Here is a 22,249-nt window from a genome sequence, read left to right as displayed (position 1 = left end):
AATGGATGGTCTTTTCTCTCAGGCTGCAAAGTTGCATCAGCACTGTTCTGTGACTGCTGCTCTAAACCTTGAGGCTGTAACAGTCCTGCTGCTATTGCATCCGTGCTGAATGGGGGAAATCGGCTGGTTGATCCATATAACAGCAGATGCTCATCTCCTCACACAATACTGCTCTGCACCATAAGCCTCAATGCAATGGCATGCAGGGAAAGACCCTGCAGAGGAAGGCTCTTTGGCACCCAGGGTTTGTGCCCACCCATTCCTGCACAGACTCCAGGAAACCTTGTTACCTGGTCTCCACATGGCAGAGCTTCACCAGTTTTGCTGCATCGAGGGTACTCAGTGGATATGGAGGAGGGGGCAGGATTTTGCTCTAATTGAGATCTGTGTGTGTTGTTTTGCTTGGTTCAGTATTTAAAGGACAACATTATATGTAAAGATACAACAAAACATCTTAAACTTTGCCAGATGTCTGTTGTCATTTGTTAGTAATGGAAAAGAGTGCTAAGCAACCCTGAGAGAAGCCATGGATTAACCCAGTGGTTCTCAACCAGGGGTACGTGTATCCCTGGTGGTACACAGAGGTCTTCCAGGGGGTACATCAACTCATCTAGATCAGTGGTCACCAACTGGTCGATCGCAATCGCACCCCCTCCTTCACCCCAGCCCGGTGAAAGTGATTGAGGGTGGGGGGAGAGTGAGCGACAGAGACAGGGGGATGGAGTGAGCAGGGCAGGGCTTTGGGGAAGGGGCAGGGTGGATCCTGGGTTGCACTTAAATTCAAAAAGTGATATTGTGCGTAAAAGGGTTGTAGACCACCGATCTAGATATTTGCCTACTTTTACAACAAGCTACATAAAAAGCACTAGCAAAGTCGGTACAAACTAAAATTCCATACAGACAATGACTTTTTTATACTGTTCTATATAATATACACTGAAATGTAAGCACAATATTGTATTCCATTTGATTCATTTTTAATTATGTGATAAAAATGAGAGAGTAAGCTAATTTTCAGTAATAGTGTGCTGTGAAACTTTTGTGGTTTTATGTTTGATTTTGTAAGCAAGTAGCTTTTAAGTGAGGTGAAACTTGGGGGGTATACAAGACAAATCAGACTCCTGAAAGACATACAGTAGTCTGGAAAGGTTGAGAGCCACTGGATTAACCCACCTGCGCATCTGCCTTTGTTTTGCGAGCAAGCAGTTACTGAAACTCCCAGGCTGAACATACTGTGGTACTGTTGGGCTGTTCAGTACAATACCTGATATTAACTCTACCAGCGAGGTAAACGCATCAACTTTGGCCTCTTTGTTTCAGAACGGTTCCATCAGTGATGAATATGATGTGGACATACTTGGAAATCTAATCTGCCATTTACCTCCAGCAATTATACGTGATGGAATATCCCTGCGGGCCATGGCAATAGCCCTTCACCAATTCAGATTCTGCCGACGGCTCAGCCATGAACAGAAGACTGAAATTAAATACAAATGTACTGCGTTATATGGGTAAGATATTAGACATGCAGTTTTGCTTTTGCTGGGATTAATCCATATAAAAACTCGCCATTTGCTTTGTCCAAACCAACCTGCATTTAAAAAATCCTAACCCTATGTACTTGTCTGACCTTGCAAGGCCCTACACTCAACTGATGGCATTTCTCTGTTTGGTTGTAACATGATAACTTTTGAATGATGCATCAGTTCCAATATTTCAGAGATGGTTCTAAAAACCAATGGGCAGAACCCTACTGATTTTTGGGGGAAGTGGAAAATTGGAAGGGAGAAAATGGAAGATGCAGAGAGGCCCTGCCTTCTGTTCATCAGAGCCCCAGCTTCAAGCACCTCTGGAATTGTAAGGATCACAATTGGTTGATGGCACCAGTTAATGTCTTCTAGCACAATACCCCTGCTCATCTCTGCTTATCCTCCCAATATCGTTGAACATGTTGACACTGAATGACTTGCCTCCTGGACATAAAGAAGAGAAATAAGAAGGGTGGGAAAAGGAGGGAGGCATACAGAGCCCCAGGAATGGGAGGGGAGGACAGGGCTCCTGGTATGGATGGAATGGGGTTTCACACAGAGCCCCTCCATGGAGCGGGAGTGGGGGACAGACAGATTCCTTGGCGGGGGAGAATGGAAGACCCTAGTATGGGAGGAAGGAGGGAATGGGAGTGCACAGAGTCAGCCCCTGGCATTGGGGGAGAAGGTGGAACCTTGGAATAGGGGGAGGAGAGAATCGGGGGGCATGCAGAGCTCCTGGTATGAGTGAGGAGTGGGGAGGCTGCAGCAAGTCCTTACGCCAAATAGAAGGAACCCAGGGGATCGGGAGGGTAGCACACAGGAAGCTTGGGGTGGGGGAGTAGTGGGATGCAAGGGGAGCCCCAAGTGTGTGCAATCAGCACAGTTTAAAGAAGCAACAAAGTGTGAGCTCCACTAATATTAGTTCATTCCTGTCATACTAAAAGACTAATTTGAACCTAACTCATATATCAGTTATACAAAGAAAACTATCTCAAATTCCCACATTACAGGAATACACAATTTCTCTCTTGTGGTCTCTTGTTCCCTTTAGAAGAATCTCATATTTGAAGGCAGAGCCTGAACACAAAGTCACTGCTCCTTAGTCATCACTTAGCTAAGCTGTGCTTGCAATCTTTTTCCCCTTACCTTCAGTCACTTGAGTCTGCTGATTATTTTTTGTTGCTCATCTTTGAATTTCCTCCAAGATGTCAGTATTTTTCCGGTGATGTAGTGCTTGGAACTGAATATATTAAAGAAAGTATTAAAAATTACTTTATTTTTCAAATGTAAGTTGAATGTCAGTTTTACTGAACACTAGTTTTTTTTTTTCCAGCTTTTGTAATGTATATGGGCCTGATGTTCAGAGGAGATGAGCACCCACAACTGCCACTGAAGTCAAAGGAAGTGGCAGGTGTTCATCACCTCTTAAAATCAGGCCTGGTGTACCTTTAGGGGCCAATCCTGCAAATATTTAAGCATGTGAGTAAAGTTACTCAGGTAGTTAATTATTTGGAGGATTGGGTCCTTAGTGTAATTTCTGTGGGACAGGGACTGTGTCTGTTTTTGTTTTATAAAGTTCCTAACTCAATTTTGGTGCTGTGTAATATGATAGACTGTTATAATGAAAAAGAACAGAGGTTTTAAAAGGAGAGAGACTCATCCTTCAATAGATATTATGGTAATAGGCATGCAATAAATACTAAGAGAGATGTATGAGGAGGGTGGAAAGCACTCTCCGATTAAGGAGGGAGAGACAGCTTTGTAGATTCACCATAAATCAAGGAATTCCAGGAAAATGTGATCTGATGTTAAAACCCAAAGAGTCACTTTGGTAAAGAGGCATCTATCTTTGCGACTGTATACAGTATAAGACACATGCGGATTTAGTACTATTATGAATCAGGGTGGTATTGCAGTCATTTGGTATTTTGTGTATAATTTTCCAAAAAAATTTCTCAGCACCCCAAAGAACTGGACGGCTCAAACAACACAGGATATTGGACCATTCGTAGCTCTTTTGTCAAAAGATGAATTAACTGTCCTTGCTGAAAAGGTACCTTCTTATTTTAATTTCTAGAAGATCATTTTAAAGCTTTGCTGTAGTAAATGTTGTAATTCAATTTAAAATACATGTATTCCAGTACTTAGTGGGTGTTTAATTCTACTTGCAAGAAACCTTGTAAATGTTTTTGCCCAGTCCTGCATTCCTTACTCAGTCAAAACTCCTGGGATTTAGCCCATAATGTAAAGAGTTATCTGTACTTGTACATAGATAAGTGCATGTTGTTGTATAGGAAGAGATTATATGTTTATGGATCTGTACACATTCATGCTTTCAAAGCTTCAGACAGTGCAGTGTTCCCTGCTCCCGCATCATGCTATCCAAATGTGAAGAGTCACTTTGCGTGGATTAAAACTCTTCCTAACTCATTATTAACAGTGGGCACATACTGTGAACTATATATAGTGTAGTAGTAACCATGTCGGTCCCAGGATAGAAGAGAGACATGGTGGGTGAGGTAATATCTTTTATTGGACCAACTTCTGATGGTGAGAGAAATTTGTCCTACAAAAGATATTACCTCACCCACCTGGTGAGTTATATAGGCAGATGACGATTTATATCTTTGGGCCTTGGGCTAAGAGCCAGTGTTGTATCAGTAATATCTAATGAGGGAACTATATCCTGTTCTCACAGGTAGTGGACTAAATGGTTTCTTTTCCATCACTCATAAAATAAAATCATGTAATTATAAAATTACATTATAAAATCATGTAATCTGATGAATTTATTCTGGAGAAGCCAGACATGGGTGCAGTCAGCAAGGGGGTTTTCTCAAGGAATAAAGTTTAACCAGAAATCAAAACAAGTTTGAAATCAGCAAGAAGTGTTACTGAAAACTTCTAGCTTGTGGTTCATGCCAGTCATGGGACTATGTAACAGGAGCCTTCCGCAAATCATGCTCCCTCTATCTGCAAGGAGCCAATTTACAATTCTTTCCCCTGAACACCTGTAACAAAAGAGGGGGGTGCTGAGTTGTGGTTAACCCCTTGTTCGCTGGAGCCTAGGCAGTGCTCCTGCCCCTTGTCAAATCCTAACTGCTTTGTTTCAAATGGGAGGGAGTTCTGAAAATGTCTTATTGCTTTTATCTCCCCTCTTTAAGTTCCCAAATACAATTTTACAAATAGCAAAGATGGCTCAGCCAGCATCTCCACCTGAAGAGTTTCTGTCTGCTATATTTGAACCTATTCGCAACTCCAGTAATAGCATTAGAGCATCTGACCCCACAACTGGTGAGTATGTCACTGGTTCCTGTCCAATGTCAATGTGTTGGATTGACAGTCGTGACATTTTTGACTATGCTGCTGCAACCTGAATGGTTTCTTTGTTTTGCTTTGTTGTCAAGTGCATTTTGAGAGGCAGTGTGACGAAAAGCAAAATGTCAAGTATTTTAAAGAGGTTCCGTCTTTTAGAAACATTAGAGCAAAGACTTTCACCATTAACATGCTTATCTTTTTTTAATGATCAACTAATGAAATGCTTTACTCCATTAAAAATACACTACTAAACAAGTGCTGAAACATGTCTGGTTGCATGCAGATTTTGCATTTTAGAATTATTTTGCTTGACTTGTAGTATAAGTGAAAGTGTCATGAATAGAAAGACAGTAGAGAGCCAAAATGTTGAGCCAAAAGATACTGTCCAGTTAACATATACTGATGTCTGATAAAAGGATTAACTCAGCTGTTCTAAATGTGACATCAGTGTACTGTGGTCTGTCTAAACAGACTATATTGGTTGCTACAGGTTAAAATAAATTTTAGGAAAAACACAATTGTTTGCTTATCAGAAACTCTTGTGCCAAAGAAGTCTATCCCATGTATTTATTTCACGTTCTTTGATTATGTGTGAGTATATAACTACATTGTAGCCTCTGGCAATTTAAAAGATCACATGCAATAACCTAGGGAGAATATTTAAACTATGTAGTCTAATGGACTGAAAGACATATCTGCTCCTGCTATGGGTAGATTTTCAAAGGCATACATGTGGATTAGGCACCCAATGTTTTCATTGCGAGTTAGATGCCTACCTGCCTTTCGCATCTTTGAAAGCTTCACCCTGGGTTCTTTGTTTAATATAGTATAGGCCCCAATCTTTCATGGAGCTCTGTGCTGGGATACCTATAGATCTGCATGGACCCCCACTCAAATCCAGTGGAGTGATTCCAGATTTATGATGGTGTATCTGAGAACAGAATTTGGCCCTTATAATACTATATTTATATACAAAGGAGGAACAATAAATGTAGTTTTGGAGTGATGTATTCTTGCCTCAGTTCAACAAAACAATAATAATACCTAGCTCTTATTTAGCACTTTTCATCAGTAGAGCTCAAAAAAAATTTACAAGAGGTCAATATCATTATCTCCATTTTACAGATGGGGAAACTGAGGCACAAAGCGGGTGAGTGGCTCGCCTGAGGTTACCCAGTAGCAGAGTCAGAAACAGAACCCAGTGCAGAACTGTGTCTGAGTCCAGTGCTCTAGGGTACACTGCCTCCCCTCCCCCCCCATCCTCTCCACTGACTTCAGTGGAGTCACTCCAGATTTACACTGGTGTAACAAAGCAAAATCTATTTTAGTTTAGGTAATCTAAACACTACAGGTACCTCAACACTACTGTGCAGTGTGGATGAAATTCACCCCTCCCTGCACAGATAGTGATTTATGGCATAAAACGAGCTTAAAGCAACCCAGCGAGTGGCCACAAATCTGCAGTGCAGCCTGCCTTTATGTCATTTAGAACATAGTTTTCAGGCTACTGGGTCACAGTACCTGTTCTCAGAGTAGCAGCCGTGTTAGTCTGTATTCGCAAAAAGAAAAGGAGTACTTGTGGCACCTTAGAGACTAACAAATTTATTAGAGCATAAGCTTTCGTGAGCTACAGCTCACTTCATCGGATGCATTTGGTGGAAAAAACAGAGGAGAGATTTATATACACACACACACAGAGAACATGAAACAATGGGTTTATCATTAGTCTCTAAGGTGCCACAAGTACTCCTTTTCTTTTTACTGTAAGGAGAGTGATCACTTAAGATAAGCCATCACCAACAGCAGGGGGGGGGGGAAGGAGGAAAACCTTTCATGGTGACAAGCAGGTAGGCTAATTCCAGCAGTTAACAAGAATATCAGAGGAATAGTGGGGGGTGGGGTGGGAGGGAGAAATACCATGGGGAAATAGTTTTACTTTGTGTAATGACTCATCCATTCCCAGTCTCTATTCAAGCCTAAGTTAATTGTATCCAGTTTGCAAATTAATTCCAATTCAGCAGTCTCTCGTTGGAGTCTGTTTTTGAAGCTTTTTTGTTGAAGGATAGCCACTCTTAGGTCTGTGATCGAGTGACCAGAGAGATTGAAGTGTTCTCCAACTGGTTTTTGAATGTTATAATTCTTGACGTCTGATTTGTGTCCATTCATTCTTTTACGTAGAGGCTGTCCAGTTTGGCCAATGTACATGGCAGAGGGGCATTGCTGGCACATGATGGCATATATCACATTGGTAGATGCGCAGGTGAACGAGCCTCTGATAGTGTGGCTGATGTGATTAGGCCCTATGATGGTATCCCCTGAATAGATATGTGGACAGAGTTGGCAACGGGCTTTGTTGCAAGGATAGGTTCCTGGGTTAGTGGTTCTGTTGTGTGGTGTGTGGTTGCTGGTGAGTATTTGCTTCAGGTTGGGGGGCTGTCTGTAAGCAAGGACTGGTCTGTCTCCCAAGATCTGAGAGAGCGATGGCTCGTCCTTCAGGATAGGTTGTAGATCCTTGATGATGCGTTGGAGAGGTTTTAGTTGGGGGCTGAAGGTGATGGCTAGTGGCGTTCTGTTGTTTTCTTTGTTGGGCCTGTCCTGTAGTAGGTGACTTCTGGGTACTCTTCTGGCTCTGTCAATCTGTTTCTTCACTTCAGCAGGTGGGTATTGTAGTTGTAGGAATGCATGATAGAGATCTTGTAGGTGTTTGTCTCTGTCTGAGGGGTTGGAGCAAATGCGGTTATATCGTAGCGCTTGGCTGTAGACAATGGATCGAGTGGTATGATCTGGATGAAAGCTAGAGGCATGTAGGTAGGAATAGCGGAATTAAGAATTATCTTAAGTGATCACTCTCTCCTTACAGTGTGTATGATAAACCCATTGTTTCATGTTCTCTGTGTGTGTGTATATAAATCTCTCCTCTGTTTTTTCCACCAAGTGCATCCGATGAAGTGAGCTGTAGCTCACGAAAGCTTATGCTCTAATAAATTTGTTAGTCTCTAAGGTGCCACAAGTACTCCTTTTCTTTTTGCGAGTACCTGTTCTGAAGTATCTGTAGTGTTTTGTGATTACCTAAACTAGAAGCTTGAGGGGAGATATGATTGCTGTCTATAAATACATCAGAGGGATAAATACCAGAGAGGGAAAGGAGTTAAGCACCAGTGTGGACATAAGAACAAATGGCTATAAACTGGCCATCAACAAGTTGAGGCTCAAAATTACGTGAAGGTTTTTAACCATCAAAGGAGTGAAGTTCTGGAACAGCCTTCCAAAGGGAGCAGTGGAGGGCAAAAAACCTAGCTGGCTTAAAGACTGAGCTTGATAAATTTATGGAGTGGATGGTCTGATGGGACAGCTACAACTGCCAATAGCAAATATCTCCAGTTGCTGTTGATAGGACACTAGATGGAGGAAGGCTCTGAGTTACTACAGAGAATTCTTTCCCAGGGTGCCTGGCTGCTGGGTCTTGCCCACATGGTCAGGGTCTAACTGATCACTGTATTTGGGGCTGGGAAGGAATTTTCCCTGGAGTCAGATTGGCTGAGACCCTGGGGGGTTTTCGCCTTCCTCTGCAGCATGGGGCACAGGTCATTTGCAGGTTTAAACTAGTATAAATGGTGAATTCTCTGTAACTTGAACCCCCCAGTGCTGCCACGCTCCCCACCGAAAACCATCATGGTGCTCCAGTGCCATGGAGGCCTTTCATTCTTCAACAAATATGAATAATTTGGCTGGGGGAGAGGCTTGAAGTGGAGAGTTTGTGCTGTCATCAGACACACAAGAAAGCAAGCCTGAATTAATTTTAATGAAGTTCTGCAACATAATCACACACAGTTTATAGAGAGCTCACATAGCAAGTTTCAGCCAGAAGTGAAGTTTTATGACTGTCATCAGGTCAGCTGCCTCACTAGTGTATCCTTGTGGTCTGAGGTTGTTCTGCAGGCACCTTCCCTCTGTTTCCCCCTTCAAGAGGATTTTAAACACACACAAACTCCTATTAAATTCAGCACACTCCTTCCTGTGGCTGCATTTATTAACATAACATTTCAAAATAAAAGTTCTCCAATCCCCATCAAGCTTCTGCTCCAATCTTCCTCCTGGGTGCCTCGCTGGAGCCAGGGCCAGCTCTAGGTTTTTTGCCTCCCCAAGCAAAAAATTTGCTGCCCCAAACTCTGAGTGTGCAACTGCCCAAGCAAAAAAAAAAAAAAAGGGGGGGTGCACAGAATGTCACCCAAGCAACAAAAAAAATGGATGGCCGGAATGCCGCCCCTGGAATTGTGCCACCCGAAGCACGTGTTTGCTTTGCTGGTGCCTAGAGCCGGTCCTGGCTGGAGCCTTCTTGCTCCCAGCTGCAACTGACTCTGCTTGTTTTTCCCTGAGCATCCCTTCTCTTGCAGATTCCTACTGCTCTTTAGACGACTCAGGTGTGTCTACTTTGTAACTAAGGTTGGTTGGCCCCAGGCCTCGAGCCATTAACGGGGGAAGCCACCCTGTTACAGTGACTGACTTCTAAATCCCTGATTATTATGAAAACACCTTCACGATTGCAGTGGTCTAATGTTGCTCCTCAAACTTCATGCTAATTGTCCCAGTGTTTGTCTTTCAGAATATCCCGTTGTGGATTTGGCGTAACAACAGTAATGCTTAGGAATGTAGTTTTTTTTCAATCTGTATTTCTCAGTAATATTATTTAAAATAAAAGTGAGTGTCCTATGACCATTTTTTACAGAGGGGAGATCCGAGGCAAAGAGATTAAGTGATTTACCCCAGGTTTCACAGTGAAGTGGTGGCAGTGCTGGAATAAAACCTAGGTCTCCTGGCTCAGTGTCATGAAATGCTATTGTGTATGTTCAGATCTAAGCATTTTCACATATCTGCCCCATTCATGCTTGATCAGTGTGAAATCTGATTACAGCAACAATAAGAATGAATCAGCATCAGACACAGGAAATGCTGCCAGGATTGTAATGAATACTTCCAACTGCAAACTTGCCAGCGGAGCTGGTGTGTTACAAGAAATGAACTCCTTAAGGGTTTTTTTTTCCAAGAACCAAAAACATTAGATTTTCAAGACAAGGGCATGGAACTATATTGTCTCTGCATGGGCAACATTTACATAAGAAAAGCTGACCTTTTGCAATGGAGGAAAGTGAAACAATCTAGCTTTACAAGAGGCCAGTTTCTACTATGGACAAAGGGAAAGCAGTGATGTCTCCTGGTACAGCAGAAGTCAAACAGCTTTTCTGTTTGCCTACAGATTCATCATTCTCAGGGTTCTACCCACTGCCGCAGTTTTATTTGATTCAAATAAATCTGTCCTCTGCTTCCTTTCAAAGTACAAAGTTATTTTGTACATCCTTGCTTTAATTTGTTTAGCTCAGGAAGCTCAGCTCAGAGGCAGCATCTGTGGAGTTCTGCTTTTTACTGGTGATGGCCAAATCTGAAGACATTCAGAGATTGTTTGGTTTAGATAATGACTGAACAATCGTTTCCTAAATTAGGGGCAGGAGAGTGGCTAATAGGAGACCATGTTAGGATGCTAGGTTCTCCCTTGCATCAATATCAGGGATATTAAGCCTATAGAGCAGGGGTGGCCAACCTGAGCCTGAGAAGGACCCAGAATTTACCAATGTACATTGCCAAAGAGCCACAGTAATACTTCAGCAGCTCCCCCAATAGCTCTGCCCTGCCCCTCCTGCTCCCAGTGCCTCCCGCCCTCTGGCAGCCCTGCTGATCAGCGCCTCCCACTTCCTCCCCACACCTGCCGATCAGCTGTTTCGTGGCATGCAGAAGGTTCTGGGACGGGGACCCCAGGAGAGGAACTAGGGTGCATAGCAGGCTTGGGAAGGGGGCGGGGTGTGTAGCAGAGCCAGGGGTTGAGTAGTGAGCACCCCCTGGCACATTGGAAAGTTGGCACCTGTACAAGGAGTCGCATATTAGCTTCTGAAGAGCCACATGTGGCTCCGGAGCCAGAGGTTGCCCACCCCTGCTATGAGACCTGAGTTTGTCAAAATGCACAATAAAAAAAGAAGCAGAATCTGCCCTTATAACCAATACAATTTGGCAGACCAAACATTTCTATTGTAAATAAGCATCCCTTTCTGCATTTTCCTAATTCTTGGCGCTTTAACAACATGCTTGACATGAGTATTGCATTTCTCTCACATTTAAGTTCTGGAAACCAATCTACTTGCCTTGTTTAAATGTCAGGCAACGCTTACAGTCATACATCTCTGACAGTGCCTTTCAAACTGAAGGCCCATTCAGGCCTGCTACTGTATGTAATAGCTAATGAGCTGGACTTCACCAAGTCTTGTTTGAACAAAGATAGGCAGGTTTATTCAGCTGAAATTTGTGTGAACAAAAGTACAATACAGCTATGTGGAAACTTAAACTGAGGCCAAACTAAGGAACTTAATTGAGTTCTGATTCAAGCAAGACTCCCACTGAGGTCAGTGGAAGACTTTATCTCAGTATTTGACTCTTAATAATGTAGGGTGCCATTTTTTTGAGCAGTGCTTAGGACAGTTAGATGCTCTTTCTAGCTGCTGCATGCAAATTACATTTTATTAAGATACCTTTATATGGTAACAGTTTTAAAAAGTGTGTTTGCTCCTTTCCTTTCCTTTCCTTTCCTTTCCTTTCCTTTCCAGCATGTGCTGCCTTACAGGGTCAGAGGAAATGTTTACCTAAATTTTGTAATAAGAACATTAATTGCACTTGTACTTTTAAAAAATGCATTTTTATTTCATTGCAAAAATATTTTATGCTTAAGTTAATGTCAAGATTGTCCTGACTCCAGTTAATAGGTAATACATCAACATCATCACGAGAGAGCAAAAGTCTTTGCTGCTTTGCATTTTTGTTAGTTTTCTTCAAGGAAAGGCATCATCTCTTCAGTCTGTGTTTTGATTTCTTCCCAGACTGCACAGGAATCATAGCTCCCTCTTCAGATGAGATTATTAAATTAGCAGAAGCAAATGCCTTTTGGTCAGTTCAGGAACTGCAGTGCCTGGATACAGACACTTTTACCAAAAATGTGGAATTCCTTGGGACTGTGATGAGTTTCAACAGATCCCAGCTTATTGCCTTGAAGGAGAAAGCTAAGCAGGTAGCTATTATGTCTGTGAAAGAAACATAAATACATAATTTAATTTACTGTTGTTGAAATGTGCATTTCTAAAGCCACCATTGCTGTAATCATCACTATTGCTGCAGTAATATCCATTGCTTATTGGGGAAATAATCTAAGACTAGTCATAAAATAATATCCTCCATTGTTTTAGAGCAGAGGTGGGCAAACTACGGCCCGTGGGCCACATTCGGCCCACGGGACCGTCCTGCCCAGCCTCTGAGCTCCTGGCCCAGGAGGCTGTCCCCCACCCCCCACCACACGGCACAATGCTCTGGGTGGAAGGGCTGCAAATTCTGGCATGACCTGGTGCTCTATGCTGCGCGGCTGCCAGCCACCGGTGCTCCAGGCAGTGCAGTAAGGGGGCAGGGAGTGGGGGGGGAGGTTTGGATGGAGGGCTGGGGAGTTCGGGGGGTGGTCAGGGGCATGGATAGGGACACTCTCTTTCAACAGATGTGTGACACTACCACCAAGGGTTATCCTCTCCCTACAATGGTGGACACAGCCAGGGAATGTGTGCTCCGGGATTCCCTTTCAACAAGACCCCCCCCCATCAGTGACTATTGCAACAGATGCCTCCCTGATAGGTTGGGGCGCCCACTTGAGTCACCACAATGTACAAGGCAAGTGGTCTGCTACGGAAACCCGACTACATATCAATCTCCTGGAACTCGGCATGTACACAATGCATGCCGACACTTCCTCCCACTCAGACGAGGAGGAACCTCAATCTCTATTCTCACGGACAATGTGGTGTGCGTGTTTTACATCAATCGCCAAGAAGGAGCCAGGTCTCATTCACTATGCATAGAAGCCATGAATTTATGGAACTTCTGCATCCATAACAATATAAACATCACAGCATCATACCTACCAGGATGCTAAAACACTACAGCCGACAACCTCAGCAGGCACTTCTCACAGGAACACAAGTGGGAAATCCACGACCGTGTTCTCGACCCAATATTCCAAAAATGGGGTCACCCAGTAATCGACCTTTTTGCCTCAGCAACAAATCACAAATGTCCACTATTTTGCTTCAGGACAGGCCTGGCACCGGGATCGTTAGGGGATGCCTTCCTCATCCCATGGAACGCGTCACTCATGTATGCCTTCCCGCCGATACCACTGATCCCACAGGTCATCCACAAGATGCGACTCGACAGAGCATACATCATTCTCATTGTATCCACGTGGCCCAGACAGACTTGGTTTCCGTACCTCTTACGTCTAGCAGTCTGTGCTCCACAACCGCTGCCTTTCTGGGCAGACCTCCTGTCCCAGAACAAGGGCCTGACGCTCCATCCAGACCCAGCGAAACTCCATCTCAAAGCGTGGTTCCTCTCTGGCTCCAACATGGGGAATTGAACTGTTTGGGGAAAGTAAAACGGGTATTACTAAATAACCTTCCCCTCACCACTAGAAATACTTACTGCCACAAGTGGAGAAGAGTCTCCCTTTGGTGTCACCAAAAACAGCTGGATGCGACCAAGGAGCCTCTATTTATGATCTTAGACCATCTACTAGAATGGAAGGAAATGGGGTTAGCCATAAGCTCTATTAAAGTACCCCTGGCTGCCATCACAGCCCTCCACGAAGAGATAGAAGGGGCTTCAATATTCACTCACCTGATTACATGGCACTTTCTAGCAGGTATACAGAACATGTACCCAGAAGTACGCCAACCTGCACCACCATGGGATCTCAGTCTTGTGCTCAAATGTCTCACAAGACCTCCCTTCGAACCTCTAGCAACCTGCTCGCTCCTTCATATGTCAATGAAGGTCGCATTCCTAGTGGCAATCATGTCTGCCAGACATTTCCGTGAAATAGGAGCATTGATGGCTGAATCACCATACACTGTATTTACCAAAGACAAAATCATGTTATGTCCTCACCCAAAATTCTTGCCCAAAGTGGCTACAAATTTTCATATTAACCTAACCAAACCATACACTTACCTGCCTTCTATCCCAAGCCACATAACAACTCTCGAGAAGCAATGTTGCACATGCTAGATGTCAGATGGGCTGTAGCCTTTTACTTGGACAGAACTAAACCATTTCGCAAGTCACGAAGACTATTTGTCTCTATATCAGAGTGCTTCAAGGGCTCTACAATATCAACCCGGAGACTCTCCAAATGGGTCTCTACCTGTATTCAAACTTGCTACCACCTGCATCACAAAGAACCCCTGTGGGCATCAGATCCCACTCGAAGCGAGCTATGGCCACATAGATTGCATTTTTGAACAGTGTCCCCTTAATAGATATTCGTAGAACTGCAACCTGGACATCAGAGCACACTTTTTTGCAAAGGATTACACTATCGTTTGCCTTACAGTGCTCTCATCACACACTTATACATAACTCCGAACCCCTACCCCCTTGGTGGGATACTGTTCTACAAGCACCTAGAATGGAGCACCCACAGGGACACCACTCGAAGAAGAAGAAGAAGAAGTTACTCACCTTGTGAAGTCACGATGGTTCTTCGAGATGTGTGTTCCTGTGGGAGCTCCACTACCCACTCTCCTCCCTTCTACTTTGGAGTTCACACAGCCAAGCTCTGTGGTAAAGAAGGAACGGAGGGGACGGTCAGGGAGCGCACGCTACAGCAGGTGCCAACGGCTGCAAAAGATGACTCCTGTGCGCACCCTTTTCCCAACTGAGTACTGCTGTGAGAAATCTCCGATATCCGGCGCAGGGATGCACCGACACCTAGAGTGGAGCACCCACAGGGACACACATCTCGAAGAGCCATCATTACTGCACAAGGTGAGTAACTTCTTCAGTTTTCCAAATAAAATATTGGCATTAATACTGAGGGACGAGAGGAAAGAAAAATAAAAAGCAACAAGAGAGACAAAAATGTTTACAAAACTATTATCTCTAATCCGAAAGAAATAAAACTTTTTTTTAGTTTACTATTGGTGACTTATGCTTGATATTAGGAGCTTCACTGTAAATTCCAAAACTCCTGGTTAGCATGGGGGGATGGGAATGCCTGGTACTCTTGGGGAGCAGTGAGTGGGCAGGTGGTGCAGGGTGCTCTGTGTGGGAGGGAGTGCCCAGTATCTGTGATGGGGGCAGTGGGTTAGGGGTGCCTGCTACTCACCACAATGTAGCAGTGATGAAGTCTTCCCTTCTTGCGAGCCTGTTGCTGCAGCAGTCAAGCAGTCTCAGCTGCCAGGACCCAGCTCCCTGTCCCTCTCACTGCGAAGCAGCAGCCACCAACTGTCCTCAAGCAGGTCAGAAGACTGTGAGAGGGAGATCAGGTCACCATCTCTCCTTCTGGAGCAGGGAACGACATCTGGAGAATTCCAGCACTTCCAAAATTTGGATGAAAATCATTAAAATTTTAATAATGGCTTTTTTAAAACCCAGGAATTTGAGGGAAAATTAAAAAAAAAAAAAAAAAAAAAAGGGGGGGGAAATCATACCCACTTATTCAACCAACTTATACTCACTAACCAGAAGCCATCTTGTGTGACAATGTAAGTATTTTTTAGATCAACTGAGCATCACCACCCTAGAAATATGGAGGGCTCAATTCTCTGCATTGTCCAACCTCTGCTTACACAGTGAAGAATGGGATTAGCAGACCACACAATCCAGTCCATAGAGTTTTTTTGTTAATTATTACTTTAAAATCAGAAGTAGAGACAATGGAGCATGTAAGTGAGTGTTCGTTATGAACCAATAGTTGCTGTATGTTAATTTATTTTAAAGGTTTGGGGTGCACTGCCGGGCTGGAAGAGTTACCATATCGTTTCCCTTGGACGCATTGCCCTAGCTCTCAATGAGCGTGAAATAGAAGCATTGGATTTAAGTTCTGTTGACACTGTTGCTGCACTTAGTCAACAAACAGAATGGACTCTTGTCCAGGTAAATATTTTATTAAATTTACTGCTGGTGAAAAGGCATGGGATGAATGACCCTCCAAGACCTGAAATCACCTACAAAACAAATACAGCTCCCCATGCTGCCCTTCCAGTTTTTCTCAGCCAGGAACTCCAGTGCCACCTCTAAGGGTCAGAAGGTAGTTAAATGTTCATGCCTACTTGGTCCTAAGCCTCTCTGGTGAGAGGACCAAGGAGGGTGGCAATATGTACCAATTATGATAATGTTCACTATGCTCCGACCACTTGCCCATTAGGGATTAGAATGAGACCATCAACTCATTTCACCCAGGTCTCTGACCAGACACAAATTGGTAAAAACAATTAGTCCTTACTGACCAAGGCTGGATTCAGTATTAGTACTACCACCACCCTAAATTATTCCTGGGGGAATTTGGTGCCAATGCGCAATGCAGAATTTTGCAGAAATTAACGTGCAGAATGTCCTTTCCCCCACAGAAATGGGCTGCAATGCTGGTAGCCATCACTAGGGGTTGATGGACCCAGCAGAACCCAGCTTGTACATAGAAGATGTTGCTGGGGGGATGGGGAGGGAGCTAGAAGGTTCATGGCAGCTGCAGTTCCCAGCATGCCCTGGCTCCTGAGGGAAGGAGAGGACAACACACAGGAAACTCCATACAAGCCTGGGACCAGGCATCAGGCTGTTTTCCCCTTCTGAATCCCTGGGCTCAGGAGAGGGGATGGGGATGGCTGGGCTGGGCTGGGGGCGGCCACGGCTGGGCTCTGAGGAGGGGGAGGGGGTTTGAGTATCTGGGCAAGGAGGGGCCCTGCAGCTGGGCTTTGGGTGGAGGGGAGGAGGAAATGTGGCTGAGAAACAGGAACTGGGTTCTCATATGGGTTTCTTTAACACTCTACTCCTGGGGGAATTTGTGTATCTGTATTGTTACAGACATACTTGCTGACAGGTATTTTGAAATAAATTACCAAAATAATTGAAACTGGTGTGATTATGTAGTGTTATTTTGACAAATAAAATTTGCAAAATTTTAAAATATTATGTGCAGAATTTTTAATTTTTTGGCACAGAATGCCCCCAGGAGTACTAAATACATCCATACACTTGTACAGATGATCTGTAATTTACAAATTATTCCATTCAGATGCTCGAGTACTCACTCTGTTCTCTCAGTATGCCTGAATGATTCCCATTAATGCCAGTAGGATTTACAAAGTGAATAGAAGAAAATTAAAATCCTTTATTTGCATATGCAACTAGCAGCAGATTTCTGTCCATGTGGTCTTGCCATCACTGGTCTTCAGCATATGACATTAGGTTGATGGTAGCTAGCTCTGGCACAGTGTCAGAAATCTGTGTAACAGACGTTTATGCTGAAGAGGCACTATAAGGAAACAGAAGGAACTGGCGTGTTTTAACACAGTACTTCACTTTTGATATTTCCTGTTGTATTTTAATAAATGATACTGATTAATCATTAAGCATAGGTTAGCATCTACATAAGACACTTAAACAATACAGGAAAGCTCTAATTTTGCAATGCTTCATACTGACCATTTATGGAAGAGGAAAATTACCTATGATTTAGCTCTCTTCAGTTAAGCTGAAATTGGGAAGTTTTGTTAGATCAGAGGTGGGCAAACTACAGCCCGCGGGCCACATCCAGCCCGTGGTACGGTCCCGCCTGGCCCTTGAGTTCCTGGCTGTGGAAGCTAGCGCCCCCCCACCCCTCCGCAGCCTCAGCTCACTGTGCCGCCAGCGCTCTGGGCAGCGGGGCTGCAAGCTCTTGCCCAGGCAGCGCGGCTACAAGAGCCGCAGGTGTAGTATATTAAATTGCTCCCCATAGGAATGTGCTACTTACTTACGTCTGCCAGTGCTGGTAAGGGGGCGGGGAACAGGGAGGTTGGATAAGGGGCAAGCAGTCCTGGGGGGCAGTCAGGGGACAAGGAGCAGAGGGCAGTTGGATAGGCGTGGGAGTCCCAGGGGGCCTGTCGGGGCAAGGGTGTGGATAGGCATCGGGGCAGTCAAGGGACAGGAGGGTTGGATAGGGGGTAGGGTCCCAGGAGGCAGTTAGGGGCAGGGGGTCCCAGCAGGGGGCGGTCAGGGGACAAGGAGTGGGAGGGGGTTGGCTGGGTTGGGGGTTCTGAGGGAGGCAGTCAGGGGGTGGGAAGTTGGAGGGGGTGGATGGGGGTGGGGCCAGGCTGTTTGGGGAGACACAGCCTTCCCTACCCGGCCTTCCATACGGTTTCGGAACCCTGATATGGCCCTCAGGCCAAAAAGTTTGCCCACCCCTGTGTTAGATGCTTCTATAGCTGATTATTCTGGTGAAGTGTTCATTTATGGCGCCGTCATGGGAGGTGCCACGTCTTTTGTAAGAGGTGCTATTTGCCTTCAAGTCACATTGATTGTACTGGTAGGCAATGGTTCTCAGCACTTCTCAGGAGGCACTGTACCCATAAGTGGCACTGACATTGCTCCCACTGAAGACAATGGCAAAATTCCCATTGACTTCAGCGGGAGTAGGCTCAGGCCCAGTTTAGTAAAATTACAGATCAGTTCATAACAGCTGATATCAGAAGCAGCTTCCAGTTGTAGAACCCTGTATTACAGTTATAACTGTTCTTGATCTCATTGCCTCTGCAGGCTAAATCCATTTTACAAGGGTTTCTTGAACACTCTGGTCAGACAGTCCATGGGCTGAAAAGCTTTGATTTAGCAGGATTAGGAGCTAATCTGTGTGCTCTGAACACCACAGACATCAAGACCATAAAGGCTACAGAATTCAGGTAGGAATACTTTATTACCAAAATTAAATACTGTTTTATTTTTAAGTCTCTGTTAATAATATTAGTGGTGAAATTTGTCTCCCCTCAAGGATTTCCAGAAGCACTATGTCTAAAGAGCTCTTTTCCAACACTTTAAAAGCTTTTGGACATTCTGTAATCTTTGGGAAGATGTCTAACCACAGCCACTGAACTGTGTTCTGTTAACATTTTCTCTGAGGCCACCTCCATTAATGAAAGCCATGTATCCAGCAAAATCTGCTTGAAGGGCCACTTGGAATAGGCAACTTTGCCATCTTCAGTGACCCTGTAAAATATTCCCAGATTTTTAATTATAAATTTGTTCAGCCCTTAGGTTAGAAAACACCTGATCAAGCAACTGATTTTCAGTGGAGCCTTGAGTGGCTGTTTAAGACAGATTCCAATGTGATCCACTATAGCTATTGAAGTGAGAAACTCAAATTTGTTGCTTAAAGCATTTTAGATTTTTTTTTTTTTAAGGCTGACAGTTCTAACGTCTTTGCAATGTGTTCATCTATATTTGGGCCTGAAACTGTGTTTAAAACTCTGTTAGCATAGATTAAGCATATTTCAAACATTTTAAACATTGGGTGTAATTGCAGTATGTCATGCTAACCCCATTGCCCTTTTGCAGTGCTGTGATTGCAAGAGTTGGCTTGTTGCCATGTAGCAGTCCTGTTCTGGAAGAGTTTAAAAAGGTGGCAGAATCTGTATTTGGAATTGCTGCAGGGTGGAACAGTTCTATTATACATGAGATTGGTACCATAGCAGGTAATGAGACTGACTTCTATCAGTGACGTTTCTGAAACACTATCTTTAAAAGCATTACAGGACAGGTTCACCCCGTATTGTGCTTCTCTGCACTGGCAAGGGACAGGACAGGAGTCACCACTCCAGGTAAAGACAGGCAGCATTTCCATTAACATACTTCCCCCACCAAAGAAAAACACTGTTAGTCTCCACAGAGCGCTCTGACTTTCCACTGCTGGGGGACCTCTGCCAGAATCTGCACCAGTTTCAGCTGGGGCAGACTGGAGTGAATTTGGCACTGTACATACTTCAGAGAGTTAACCTGGCTAAGCAGGGCTGAGTCAAATTGAAATTTCAGGCCCACCCCTTTGGAGGGACTATTCTTCCTTTCACCGTTAAGTTCTTGATCTTAATTCTAAGTGAGGTGCCTACCAGCTTTCCAGCATACAGTTATCCAGCAGAGCATTGCACTGCCCACAGCTGCTCTGTCTCTCCATTTACAGGGTCCCAGAATCCTACCTTAGGGTTCAGTCCTGCAAGGCACTGAATGTCTCATCTGAAGTCGGCAGGAGTTGAGGGTGTTCAGCATGTTGGAGGACTGGGCCCTTGATCTGCTCCCTGCATGTTCATGGAACCCATTTTTAGAGAGCAGGCATGCCAAGTCAATATTAAAGTTCTTCTGCTTACTCCAAGAATGTGGTCAGTCTAATAGTGACATGTTGTATGGCACTAATACGATGTATATGTGTTGCAGGGATAGCCTTCTGCAAAAGCAGAAGATTCCCGTTACTGGTGAACAGAGTCCACATTGTGTTTTTTATTTAGGATTTCAGGGAGAGGGAGGTTACTGTCTAATTTTGTATTGCAAAGAATACTACTAATGGACTTCAGTCATAGTATATTTGTTTCTTATGTGCTACAGTTGTCTGTAAGCTGGTTGTTGGTGGTGGTTACTATGAAAGAAAGCAGGAAAAGGGATTGTGTATTTGTCTTTACTTATAACTTAATTACCTCTTATGTCTGTTAAACTTGAGCATTCATTCAAGTGCACAAAAGGGTCTCTTTTTCTGTTTTAATATCAGAGTGTTGATTTCCTCATGTTTTACTGGAACAGAGTTGAGAGACAAATATTGGCCAAATAATGTATTAATGTAAATTAGTCAAAACTTAATCTAATGAAAAGGATGTGTGAACTAAGCTCTATTCCTATTTTGTCTTAATAGCTGGTTTAAATGAGAGAGAGTTTACGGCTCTTGACAAAGATATGCTGCCATATTTCCAGCCAGCAGCCGTAAGACACATACCTGATGAAGTTTTCAAAGTAAGTGCTCGGTTACTGAAGAAGTGTGATATTCCATCACTTTTACTCTATTATAAACAAACTGCAATACTAATTTATGCTTCAATTTGGGTTTCTGCAAGACCCTTTCTGGCTTGATTATTAAGTGAGAGGCAGTTAGGTGTATGAAGCATTAACTCGCAGCTATCTCATCTCTATTTGTGATGCACATAAAATGTCAAACCGTTTATTTTATTTATGCTCAATGCAAAATGTGTTCCAAGGGAAAAAGCATTAAGAAAGTGTTTTAAAATTGCAGCCTGAGTACATAGGGGCAAATGGCTTGGAGTAAGGTCTGTGTCTCTAGTGATATTCTGTTGAGGTGTTCCTTTTCTTTTCTTTTATTAAGGACAGTGAATACATTCATCCATACTATCACAGCTACAATCAACCCCCTTGGTTGTATCTGGGCCTTTTTGTTAACCCTAAATTCTGATAACATTCTCCTGTGCAGCATTTCTGAAAGACAAAGACAGACAGATAGGGGAAGGCTGAATTCAGAATTGATACAAGCAGATGCAACTCTGACTTCATTGGAATTCATCCTGCTTATGTCAGCTCTGAATATGGCCCAGAGACTAGCACATGGATTTTGAAGTCTCTGACCCAGACATTGTTTGACGTGGAGAGAAGATTAAAATTCTGCCCATCCACCTCTGGTTCAGACACTCATGAGGTCAGTCACTCAATGTAGTGATGGATAGATGAGCCAGACAACTTAACTGTCAGCTTCCATAAAAGGAGAAACTCCTTGACCACAAGCTGCAAAAAAGTGTTCTATGCTGCACCTTTGACAGCTCCAATAAGTCTGCAACCTCACTGTGTCACACTTTTCAGTGCTCGGGAAAATCCACAAAGCAGAGGGTTGAAGGTATCCTTTAAAGATTCTCAACAAAAATTCAGCAAATGTACACAAGAAGAGAGAGAGGAACATGTGATGAAATTTCTAGATCGACATAGTTCTTTACAAAAAAAATACAGAATCCTTACCCAGAAGAGCTTAATGCTCTTCTTTAGGAATTCAAAGTGGCAGTTATTTTTACTGTGGCTTTGTGTAGCTACAGTTTTATCTTAAGGCTTTCTACATGAAAAAGTAATACCAGTTTAACTAAAGGTATTGATTATAAGCAGATTTATCACTTTGTGGAAACTTAGTTTCGTTTGAGGGGTTTATTTTAAAATTTACTGGCACTTCTATGCAGAGGTTTGCACCAATTTAATTAAGTAGGTTCAAACCTACTTAACCTTTATTTAAACAAATGCAACTGGCTTATGCAGACAAAGTCTCAGACAGACAGACAATAATTAATATGGAATGGAATTTTGATCTGTCACCTGGCCAACTTTTAAACTAGAATGTGGCCCTTTATTAAAATTAAACCTGGATGCATAGCTGCTGCAGCAAAATGAGCTTGCGCCAAACACTGAATGTTACTATAATCAAGGCAATACAGGATGCATTGTAGATGCCTGTTTTACAAATTGGTTTAATCACCATGTAC

At 43.5% G+C, this 22,249-nt stretch overlaps 1 protein-coding gene across 1 annotated transcript in view; it reads left to right on the top strand.

Moving 5' to 3' along the window:
• Positions 1–22,249, top strand: part of OTOA (otoancorin) — a 61,929-nt gene that overhangs the window by 29,828 nt on the left and 9,852 nt on the right. The window contains exons 20-27 of the mRNA XM_043494541.1: positions 1,321–1,511; positions 3,489–3,582; positions 4,694–4,823; positions 11,768–11,955; positions 15,708–15,863; positions 18,498–18,640; positions 19,293–19,429; positions 20,632–20,729. Coding sequence (XP_043350476.1) covers positions 1,321–1,511; positions 3,489–3,582; positions 4,694–4,823; positions 11,768–11,955; positions 15,708–15,863; positions 18,498–18,640; positions 19,293–19,429; positions 20,632–20,729 — 1,137 coding nt within the window. The remainder of the gene's footprint in view (positions 1–1,320; positions 1,512–3,488; positions 3,583–4,693; positions 4,824–11,767; positions 11,956–15,707; positions 15,864–18,497; positions 18,641–19,292; positions 19,430–20,631; positions 20,730–22,249) is intronic.

Source organism: Dermochelys coriacea, chromosome 10 (assembly GCF_009764565.3).
Source record: "Dermochelys coriacea isolate rDerCor1 chromosome 10, rDerCor1.pri.v4, whole genome shotgun sequence".
Classification (NCBI taxonomy): domain Eukaryota; kingdom Metazoa; phylum Chordata; order Testudines; family Dermochelyidae; genus Dermochelys; species Dermochelys coriacea.
Note: the sequence above shows the minus strand (reverse complement) of the source record. Positions and strands in the feature narration are given on the sequence as shown.